The sequence below is a fragment of the Strongylocentrotus purpuratus genome, unplaced genomic scaffold, assembly GCF_000002235.5.
Source record: "Strongylocentrotus purpuratus isolate Spur 01 unplaced genomic scaffold, Spur_5.0 spur5_scaffold_12, whole genome shotgun sequence".
Classification (NCBI taxonomy): Eukaryota; Metazoa; Echinodermata; class Echinoidea; order Camarodonta; family Strongylocentrotidae; genus Strongylocentrotus; species Strongylocentrotus purpuratus.
Genome location: NW_022145597.1, coordinates 1,148,207 through 1,159,978, shown reverse-complemented (window position 1 = coordinate 1,159,978; position 11,772 = coordinate 1,148,207). Strand labels below are relative to the sequence as shown.

Here is an 11,772-nt window from a genome sequence, read left to right as displayed (position 1 = left end):
TAAGCCATTATTGAAATTGAAGTACCAAGGTTCCTAAGGGGGGGGGGGGGATACCTAGGTCATATGTTGATTATAATCAATATACCACACATGTTGGAACAACAATACAATATGTATAATTCAATATACTGGGGAAAACAAAAATGATTACATGATGGAATACATGTGAACACCGATACGTCTGGCTTTGTTTTATTTTCATTTTTTCCTATCTGGTCTTGTTTTGTTTCGGATTTGTGTTTGTTTTGTTTTGTTAAATTGTTGTTTGTTCAGGGTATAGGATATATTAGTTTGAATTGTGTTTTTTTTTTTATCAAGTTTTGTTTTAATTGTCAAGATTATTTGTTTTGTCTAGTTAGGAATTCAGACTTGATTTCGAAGTTGATGAATGACGACGAATATTCGAGTACGATATGGTAATACATGATGATGTCCTCCCTGTTTACAGGGCAAATTCCTAATTTTATGTGGAACTGTTGTATCGAAATATACAAATAAACACAACTCTATTCTATCGATAATGGCCAACAAAATGACCACCAAATAAGAAGGGGACAAACGCCTCATAGATTTAAATCTGGGTCTGTTGATGCAGACTATTTGATCTTCAGTAGATAATCACGTGCTAACTGAGCGAAGTTCATTGCCAGGACTGGTGACCCTCTTTAGCACATCATTCCGTCTCTCTTCTTTTCTTCTCTTTTGCCGTCTTCATTTCTCCTCTTCTTCACTACTGCCAACAAAGAATGAAGGCCTATTCGTCGGTCCTGGTTTTAGGTCTGGCCCTACTCATGGGCTACCTGGTCTATACCCCTATACCAGAAGGCATGTTGGATCAATGGCAGTACAGATTAATGACGGCTGGGGCTAAAACGGCGGCACTAGCTGTAAGTACATGTACATTTACACACTCCAGTTGAATGCACATCCACTATATGGATGCAGCAGTGTATAACTGATCACATGAATTGGAAAATACCTAATTTCTAGTTCTGTGGTATTGATTCTCGTTTTTCTTCTATGACATCGTTCGTCTGCTTTTTATACTTTGCACTTTGACCAGGATCCCGAGAATGCTCTTCTTCGTGTTAGTCTTGATTATCAAGACCCCTTGTAAGTCAGCATGGTTGTTTTTTGTGTGGACGGTTTCTAAGTTATGAATCAAATCGTATGGTCATAACTTTTTTTTGTCAGGCTATGGTTACTGAGTGAGAGAGTGGGAGATCGAGAGACAGAAATTGAAAGTGGGAAGGAATAACTGTTGATGGATCAGGCACGGATCTAGGGGGGGGGTTCGGCGGTTTAACCCCCCCCCCCCCCCCCCCGCCCCTTGGGCGGCCAAGTGAAGAAAAACAAGGGAGAAGGGGGGGGGGGGCAAAGGGGGAAAGGGGGGAGAAAAAAAGAGGGGAAAAGTAAAACAGTAAAATGGCAATTTTTGGGGTAAATCCTGGATCAGCTACTGGGTCAACCCCTCCCCCCCCCCCTGACAAAAAGCTAGATCCGCCCCTGTGGATAGAGAAAGAAAATGCAGTGAAGCAATGAATTTAAAGAGGGGGTCGCCGAGAGAGAGAGAGAGAGAGAGAGAGGAAAAAAAAAGGGATTCACAGAGAGAGAAGTGGCATCTGTAAAAACGTCGCAATTGTTTTTTGGTTTGTACATAAAACAGGCGACCTTGCGAACATACATCCAACCTGGTGATGATGACGTTTACTACCGAACGATCAGCTCCCTGTGTGACATGGTGCTACCTGCTGCGGACAAGAAGGTCCAGGGTTCGAACGTCAAGGCACAGTATGCCGAATTTGAGGGGGTGAGGGTCCTGGTCTACACCCCACTCACGGAAAGAAGGGGTCTTGCCCCTGGTCTTGTCTATTATCATGGAGGGGGATTTGGATTTGCAAGTACAAGTAAGATGAAAAATGAAGAAATATTATTCTTCTCTCTCTCTCTCTCTCTCTCTCTCTATCTTTATCTTAATCGCTTCTTTCATATCCCCCCCCCTCTCTCTCTCTTTCTCGCTCTCTCTCTCTCTCTATCTCTTTCCCCATCTGTCTCTCTTTCCCCCATCTGTCTATCTAGTTTTCTTTCTCCTAATCGTGTCATCTCTTTTATATATCTCTTTCTCTCCCCTCTTTCTCCAGCCATACTTTTCAGATTACGATAACTTTTAGTGGATTAAACCACGTCACTGAGAAGTCATTTTTGGGGATCGGTCTCAATTACAATTTCAAGGGCGCCACAGACAAATTTAAGTTATGTGTCTCAGTTGTAGTCGAGTCACAACAATTGGAGTTTTGTTTCGTTATTTTTATTCCTTAATGTTTGTTATCACGTCTGTTAGAGTATTTGGATGTGAAGAATCGCTCTGACTTTGATTTCTTTCTTTACGACAGAGACCAACGGACGGCTAACAAGATACCTTGCTGAACAACTTGATATGGTGGTCATATCTGTCGAGTAAGAACTTTACTTTATTTTCAAGAAGCTTTCCTTTATTTTCAAGAACCACCTTGAAATTTGCGTAGAGATCGATGTTATTATAAATGTACCTATCATGAAGAAAGCAGGAAATAAATATTGGGATATCAAGGGAGCAAGATTAGTCAAGGTGTCATTTATCAAATATAACAAGGAACAACATTAACTGACCTACAAATGGATTTTGCCGGTCACGGAATTATTGTTATTTATGAAGCACTAAATATATTTTATGGTTAGTCTCCATTATAATAATAATAATAATAATAATAATAATAATAATAATAATAATAGTAATAATAATTCTCAGTTTTTAAATAGCGCTTATTACAATCACTAAGCGCTTCCAAACTTGGAGATTATTACTCCGGCTTTAGCTGTGCTGCTATTACGGCGCTCTAGCATTTCAAAGAATTAATTCCTGCCAGGTACCCATTTACATCACCTGGGTTGACTGTGACAAATGTAGATCAATGTCTTGCCAAAGGACATTAGTGCCGCGGCGGGTCTCGAACCGCGGACCTTGTGATCGACAGTCTGGCGACTTAACCACCCGACCACGGCACCTCTATTAAACACATAGCGGAGGGGTAATATTTCCCAACTAGGGCACCATTTAATATCATTCTTGATATCTTGAAATACAAAATGTTCTTCTCTTTGTGTTATCAGTTACCGTCTTGCTCCTGCACACCCTTTTCCAGCTGCAGTTGAAGACAGTTTCACAGCGACCAAATGGTTTCTCGACCATGCTCATGAATATGGTGTCGACGCCGACCGCGTAGTCGTCAGCGGTGATAGCGCTGGTGGTTTCCTAACGGCCGTCATCGTCCAGCTCGTCCACGATGACCCATCTCTACCCGAAATCAAGCTCCAAGTCCTCTTCTATCCGTGGACACAGTGCTTTGACTTCAACACGCCGTCTTATCAGAAATATGAGGTCGACTTTGGGGAGACTGGTATGGTGGCAAAGCCTCGTATGGCCGAGTTTGTTTCCGCGTACCTCCTCGGGAGATTTGATAAACCATTCATGAAGCAGTTGCAGAAGAACGAACACGTCAGTGCGGCATTCAAACAGTCAAAACTCTACCGGGCTGTTTTCAACCATACGATTATTCGCCAACATCCTGGTGTGCCTTTGACCTCTTTACCTAGTCAACAGAAAATCTTCCAAGGAGGTAATGACACGCTCTGGGAAGATATTAAAGACCGATTGCTCGATCCAAGGCTATCACCGCTGTTCCGGAAAGATTTCAAAGGTATGATTCATCTATTACATGTCTTTCACTCCTACTATAATTTAAAAAAAAATGATGGTTACACGCTACACCACAGTTGCAGCGAAGAGACGAAAACATACCGTTCTAAACTTTACACGATACCTCATACTTAAGACACACAGACACGTCCGACACCACAACGACAGAAGAACAGAAATTACATAATACCCCGAACGGCAAATGCATGTACCGGTCGGTTTTTGAGTCGGTTTATAAGTCCACCACACACTGCACGATCGTCCTGCGATCCGACTTTTGTAAATAAATTGCGATTGTATTAGATAGGAATACTAAACAAACATCATCTTCATGATTTAACTTCTGAATAATTATATAAATACTAACAACCGGAACGTTGAACTCTTCTGGTCAGAATGAACGCCGAATCGGCTTCAAATCGTAGCCACAATCATACTGGTCTGACATCATTAAGATTCTATGCCGATTTAACTTTTCCTCTTCCAAGGCAGCATGAAGTCCCTTGAAAATTAATATTTAGTTAATTATATGACTTATTCAGATTTTCGATCAACATGATTTTTGCAAATTCTTCCAATATCGGATCGTAATCGGATCGAATAGTTTGCGTGGGATTATTGATCGAATGGCAAAGAATCGGTCACCAAATTTGCACGTTTTTAAATCGTTTTAGCTGTATGACTAATGTATTAAGGATTTATGACGATGACGAGGGAGCGGGCATAGGTTTCATATCACTGAATGTTGTGCTACTTTTATTGGAAGAGGTATGACATAAACATATTTAATTTGTTTGTGCAGTTGTGTTATTTACTTTTTCAAATCATTATCTTTGTCGGCATAAGGTTTGCCTGCTGCTTTCATCGCCACTGCAGACCTGGACAGTCTACGAGATGACGGGATCTTCTACGCCAGACTCCTGGCTGAGGCAGGCGTGGAGGTGACGTTAAAGAACTATCTCGGTGCTTACCATGGCATAGCGGCTGCAGGACCTATCACGAACATCCCGACCGGGGTTCAAATGTTGAATGATTCGATTGAGTTTATTCGAGATAACGTTTAACAATCAATGTATATATTCCACAAATCGAAATGTGCCATCCTGAGAAGTATTATGAGTGCATTTCTATCATTCTTACAGTATACTTTCTAGTTTATAACTTTAAACCATGTAAAATGTATTATATTATTAAATATTGAATTGTATATCTGATTTCTTGTCAAAATTACTGTTCAGTTGGAAATGAAAAATAAAAACTGAAATCTGAAACTGAACTGAAATGAAATTAATTGTAAACGTGATGATAATGGTAACTATAATAATGATAATGATGATAAAAACGCCTAATCCATCGTCGATGTTTCTTATTGCGTTACAGTCTGTTATTATTACTCCGGTTGTGCATGTATATTTGAGGCCATAGACAATAAACAATAGACAAAGGACTCTACCGGAGCATTGTTGAACCGTTATTCTTGCATCAATACTTTGTCCTCATTAATGCACTAAATTGGAATACCAGGTTTCAAGGATGCCGTAGAATTTGGGCCGTAGAATTTGGGCAATTCTGTCCTCGAATCAGTCCCATGCTTACGCTGTTTGACTGTAGGATGGGTTGGGCCCAATGTGGCGCTATTTCAATATAGACTTTGAGGACCTTGAGTAATATTGCATGTACAATGTTGAGCAACTACATACACTGTCGCTCATATAGTTGGAATATTTTGGTTTTTTCCCCAATTTATGGAATTATTTTAAAAATAATTTATTCCTAATAGTTTTAGATATATAATAGTATGCATTCTCAGATTTTATTGAATAATAATTTGCCAATGTGTGTTTTGCGTGACTGCTAAAGCATGTGTATGCTACTATGCTTATCAACTAGGGGACCTACGCCCTTAAGTCATAAATGACAGTAATGAGGATTAATGCCCGACAAAAGGGCCCTAATATAGCACATCGACACGGTTTTGATCCTGGGGCCTCACAGTTCCGAGACCATTGCTTTGTCACTGAACCATGACTGTACGCAGCGGGGGCTAGGGTAGGGGGCAGTTTCCATATATAAAACAAAGCAAAGAAAATGCAATAAATTTTCAATAATTTATTGAATTTTACCACGGTCCCTAACATTAAAAAAAATCCATGTATTATGGCTCAAGGCATGGGCACACAGAGGATTAAGCATTATACTTTAAAATTGTATACTTGATAGTTATTGTAAAATAATTACAAACAAAAGACTTTGCTAATCGCAGTTCCATATGTATCCTTTAGTGTGAATCTCTTGATATTGTGTTTAATGAAGGTGCAATAATTATGAGTAGATTTGTATTATATAGGCCCTAGTCTATGATTGGAACATGTTACCAGGCGCGTACGCATGGGGGTGGTTTTGGGGGTCGAACCCCCCCCCCCCTCAAAGTGTGTGTGTGTGTGTGTGTGTGTTTTGGAGGTCACATGACCATGACTCATGCTCCTTTCTTTCTATTCGTACTCTTTACTATACATACAATTGTAACTGCTTGAATTGATTGGTTAGAGATGATTCGAGCACTATGTTTATTTGTATCATGTATTTGTTGAAAGTGTACCGATGCTGATCTCAGAGAATTTTTGAAGCATACTATTATTTATGTCAGAGCACCTGAAATTCAACAATTTGTTTGATGGAAATAGAATGGAGTAGGCTACATCTTTCACGGCTGATCTAGCTGTCCGGAGACTCCGGAAGATATGTCTTGGTATAGTGGTTCATTCACTTGACCCTCAATCCAGGCACGCGCGGCACTCACGTCGATTGGCAAGACAATAATCCTCGTTTGCCACTCTTCACCCAGGTGTAAATAGATACCTGGAAATTGCTGAGGTAATAATGATAGAAGCGCCCTAGGGAAGAACAGAACAGACGATGCGTGATGAGGTTTGGGCAATGACCTCTACGGTTTAGGTAAACAAAAGTAATTTTTTTTTTTTTTTTTTTTTTTTTACTATAGTCAAGCTATACTTTACTGTAGACATCTGAGTCACTGATCTTTACGTAAGTAGGCCTAGACATCAGCTAGTGCTACTTATCATTTCATCAAAGACAAATATTCTCAGCCCAGGCTCAATTCAAAATTTAGACGATTTTCTTTGTTGGGGTGGGGGACTTTCGATGGCTTAATTTGGAAGCTTTAAAATGTTTTTGTATTCTTGCAGTCCGTGTGCCTTGCTTACATTCATTAATAATCAGCAACAAAAATTGGGCCCCACTAAAATATAAGAGAAGAAACCAATGCATTTCCTTCTACTATATGGAGCGTTGATCCAGGGCATGTGAGTTAAAGTCTCACCTCCCTGGTTGATCGAACCTTTTTTTTCTACAAAGAGTGTGTGTAGGGGGGGGGGGGGGGGGGGGGGGGTGCTGCCTGAAAAGTGGACATTGATCGGGACGCATAATGGCTGCCGATGGCTTTTTGTAATGGTGTCCGTTTACGTACACAATTGGTTGTTCTGCTCTTTTAAATACATGTATATTAACGCTCGCTGCTGGACCTATACAGCTGCACATGCACACAGTGACTCCAGTTTGAACTGAGGGAAACACGTAAATCAGGAGGCACTACTACAAACAGACGAAGCTTTTCAGTTTGTTAAGGTTAACCAGCGATTAAGTTAGTATGGAAGCACTGGGTAGCGTTCTCTTTGTGTTGGTGGCCACTTTGGGGCTGCTCGCAGCATATCTTCTCTATGAACCTGTACCTGATGGCATTACGGAGCCAACGAAATACAGATCATTCAGGGCGATATCAAGATTCATGAAACTTCTGGTAAGCAAGACTATTCATTTTAAATGTTGATTTGATTTTTAAAGATAATTTTAATCGATTTTTGTTATGAAATCATAAAACTATCCGGAGTCAGTATGACTAGGGCTAGGGAAAGATTGAAAAGGTAGCTCATAACATCTATAGTTTATAAAGGCCCTGTTTTTGTGATCAAAATCATGTGATAAATAATTACGCATCCTTGATGAAAGCACTATACACAGAAACGTGTATGTGTATATGTGGCATGAAAGTTGGTTTCCAAACATGGCAGCGCAGCGCTTCTTGTCCGTATTTTAATACGATAGAGGGCAGTCCTATAGTAGAATTCCCTTGGCTTCCCTGAAAGGAAAAGTGAGAGGGCTTGAGTACAGTGTTATAAAACTATAATTAAACGTCAGGGAAGAAAATTTGATTTGATTTATTGGTTTCTGCATCTTTTTTCTTTTTTTTCATCATACGTTTTCATGACGATATTAATCCACGTTTGCTATTGAATATATTCGAAAGTGCCTCACGACAAATGAATTGAAAGGAGAAGAAAAAATATAAATTACAAAATTACAAATATCACTCTTTTATCTGTCTGATTTTCTTGACATATCAGATTTCCATATCTCACCTTGCACATCGAGATGAGCCCTTTGCCAGTTACTATGTCAAGTGTTTGCGATATTTCTTTGACAAGGGCGCCCCGAAACCACCAGCAGAGGTGGAAGGTTCAAGCATCAGGTCGCGGGTCATTGACCTCGGTGGGGTCAAAGCCAGATTGTATGAGCCAATCAAGAGGAGTGGTTCTGACCTGATGCCAGCTTTTATCTACATCCATGGAGGAGGGATGTGCATTGGCAGCGCAGGTATGTCCATGCTATAAGCGTCTCGCTCTCTCTCTCTCATGCCCCCCCCCCCCTCTCTCTCTCTCTCTCTTTTACCCTTTCATATTCACTCATCTTGGTTATCTAATTTCCATGTCCCTCTACCTCTTTTTTCCCCTCAATTTTTCTCCCATTCCCCTTAGCTCCCCCCCCCCCCTCAAACTCTCTTTTTCCCTCGCTCTCTCCCTCTCTCTTTCTCTAGCTATCTCTTTCCCTAGCTCCCTAGCTCTTTCTATCACACTCTTTCCCCCTCTCTCTCTCTCTCCCTCTCTCTCTCTCTCCCTCTCTCTCTCTCTGTCTCTCTGTCTCTCTGTCTCTCTCTCTCTCTCTATCTCTCTCTCTCTATCTCTCTCTCTTTATCATGTTATTCTCTCCATCTCCTTCTCCATTTCCTTCGTCCCTCTGCCACTTCATTTCCCTTACCTGAATTAATTGCTTGTCAATATTGTTAATTATCCCTGCTCGATTTAATTTTCATTTCGATTCTGCGCAAGTCGAGCTTCTATACAAAAACAATCATGGAAGAAAAATTTTAGCACACAATTAATTCGTAGAAATGATTGACACATTGCAGTCGTAGATTTTGAATTCTTAATCAAACACAAATTAGGATATATATTTTTTTTGTTTACATGTAAACTTGTTGTTATATATATATTTAGATCTTTAGTCCAATTAGGAGATGCGTTTATTTCTTTCACATTTTCATTCTCTTTCAGATGCATACGATGGACTAACAAGATCCCTTGCAGAAGAGCTAGACACCGTGGTTGTTTCTATAGAGTACGTTTCTACCTCTTTTGCAATTGACATTCATATGTATTCCCTTTGGGGTAGCCACGGGCACCTACATGACCCCCTCCCCCCCCCCCCCCCCCCCCAAAAAAAAAAAAAAAAAATAGTAAGGTGAAAAAACGAGAAATGAGAGAGTGAAGATAATTAAATGAAAATAAGATGAGACGACAACAGTTTACTCCCACTCCGGCTCGACGAGCTTCGTCTCTCATATTTCATTAGAATTGAACGCTGCCGCTAGCCCTCACCTCTTTTTAATAACTCTTCACACACCAGTGCCCCTTCAGTGGCTCAACACACGCTACGCCTATCTTATAATTGAAATTTACCACAATTTGGGCAAATGCAATGACATATTGCAGTATTTTGGTTATTTTGGTTATCCCCTGTACGTATTTCATGTTTGTTTATTCTTGTTTTTTTAGAATCGTTTGTATTCCCCCCTCCCTTTTTTTTGTTCTTTGTTTCTTTCAACTCTACATGTTTCAATTTTTTTAATTCATTGATATCTTTCTTTGCATCCTTCACTTTATTTCTACATTTCATTACACGGTTCTTCCTTTTCTTCTTCCCGTTCCTCTGTCAATCATGCATTCAATAAAAATTGCTCTCTTTGGTTCCTTTTTTCACTCAGTTATCGTCTCGCTCCCGAGCACCCTTTCCCGATAGGTCATGAGGACTGTGTAGCAGCCACACGGTACTTCATGCAACATGCCGAAAACGACTACCATGTCGACCAGCGGCGCATCGGCGTCGGTGGTGACAGTGCTGGTGGTCATCTCTCCGCGTCCGTGGCCAACGACATCCACGATGACCCTTCCTTACCCGACCTCAAGCTCCAAGTCCTTATCTATCCCTCGATGCAAAAGATTGATCTCAATACCCCGTCTTATCAGAAGTACACGGCTGATTTCGGCGGGTCGGGCATCCTCCCCTTGCATCTCGGCATCAGCTTCTCCAACCTCGCCTCAGTGGGAAAGATTGACCAAGAATTTATGAAAAACGCGGCCAAAAACAACCATACGTCATCCGAATTCAAGAAAACATCACTGGAGTACAAGTACGTCGATCACAACCAGATCCCAGCGGAATTCCGGGATCCCAGATATTACAAGACAAGGAATGATCCACAAACCGGCGACGCAGCGCTTTGGGAGCGCATCTCACATATCCTCCTTGATGCGCGTAGCGCGCCGTTGATGAGACACGATCTGACGGGAGTTCCCCCTGCTTACGTCATCACGTGTGGTTTTGACTCGCTTCGAGATGATGGTATCTTCTACAAGAATCGACTGGAAGAGGCAGGGGTAGCGGTCACGTGGTCTCACTATGAGGGGGCCTTTCATGGGATTCTGTGGTTGAGCAATGCAGTACGTTTCACACTTGGGGAAAACATGCGCAAGGACATCGTTGCTTATTTCAAAGAAAATATATAAGAGTCGACACAAATATATAAGGGTCGACACTTTAAATCGAAAGTATCAGAATCTTAATCTTTGAAAACTTTTCATGTCTTTAATAATCTTTGATAAATGATGAGACGGTGAAATTTCTCATCCCAAAGATGAACAAGCTCAAAATACTGAATAAAAACAGACTTGACGATGTAGATTAGCAATAAAGTTCCGATGGCATGTATAATACGATTGTGAATGATACATAACTCAAATCTTATACTAATACAAAAAAAAATCTTCATATATCACACTTCTATCAAAATTCAAATTGGAGATTTAGGTATACCATAGTGTTTTCCTATAATATGTGTATGCATGTAATACCGAGTACAGGGAATGAATAAAGGAAAAGACATTGTGGTATAGTAGCGGAGGCTTTTTAAGTATCAAAGAATACGACAGAAAGTAGATGAAAGAATAATAGTTTTCTTTTGATTATTCAGAATTTCGATCAGGTAGGATTTACATTTTAAAATTCAGCCTCTACAAGTATCGGAATTTCTCCATTAATATAGTTGCTGTCGGGTGGTAAGAAGTACGATGGTAGAGGAATCTGGAGAGGGGGTATCATCTCTGGCCGTTGGGGGATGTGTTTAGGGTAAGCTGGGTTTTCTTTGTTTAATGCCTTTATCTTTCATGATGTTATGTTTATATCTTATTCTCTGTTCATCTTTCTATTCTTTTATAATTGGTTGTAATCACTATTGTGCCTCAATTATAATGAAAATCAATGAAATATAATGGATAAAAAAGACTAATAATAACAAAAGATGAGATGCAAACACTGTGTCACTGGAATGAATAACATTTACGAGGACAAAAAGGATAAATGATATTGAAAATTCTATCCTACGAAGGCATAATTGCGTCCTGTGTGTTTTTGTTCTCAATTGATGCTTTTCTTACTATCTGAGCATGTATTGCCTTTAATATCATTAATCGCTTTTTAGTGTTATTCCCCTCATTTGCTTTACTTGCAAAAGCAAACAGATTTCTCTCTCTCTGTCTCTCTCTGTCTCTCTCTGTCTCTCTGTCTGTCTCTCTCTCTCTCTCTCTCTCGTTCGCTCTTTTTCGCTCTCATCGCGGAAAGTGCTA

At 40.3% G+C, this 11,772-nt stretch overlaps 2 protein-coding genes across 2 annotated transcripts; both read left to right on the top strand.

Annotated features, from left to right (window-relative positions):
• The first annotated feature begins 652 nt into the window (after window positions 1–652).
• LOC592996 (neutral cholesterol ester hydrolase 1) lies at window positions 653–4,948 on the top strand. Its single transcript, XM_792494.4, has 5 exons — window positions 653–887; window positions 1,667–1,907; window positions 2,394–2,457; window positions 3,151–3,737; window positions 4,583–4,948. The coding sequence occupies exons 1-5, from the start codon at window positions 747–749 to the stop codon at window positions 4,798–4,800; spliced, it is 1,251 nt and encodes a 416-aa protein (XP_797587.3). The 5' UTR covers window positions 653–746; the 3' UTR covers window positions 4,801–4,948.
• A 2,259-nt stretch (window positions 4,949–7,207) lies between these two features.
• Window positions 7,208–11,531, top strand: LOC592983 (arylacetamide deacetylase). Its single transcript, XM_792481.4, has 4 exons — window positions 7,208–7,553; window positions 8,158–8,407; window positions 9,145–9,208; window positions 9,855–11,531. The coding sequence occupies exons 1-4, from the start codon at window positions 7,404–7,406 to the stop codon at window positions 10,654–10,656; spliced, it is 1,266 nt and encodes a 421-aa protein (XP_797574.3). The 5' UTR covers window positions 7,208–7,403; the 3' UTR covers window positions 10,657–11,531.
• The last annotated feature ends 241 nt before the right edge of the window (window positions 11,532–11,772 follow it).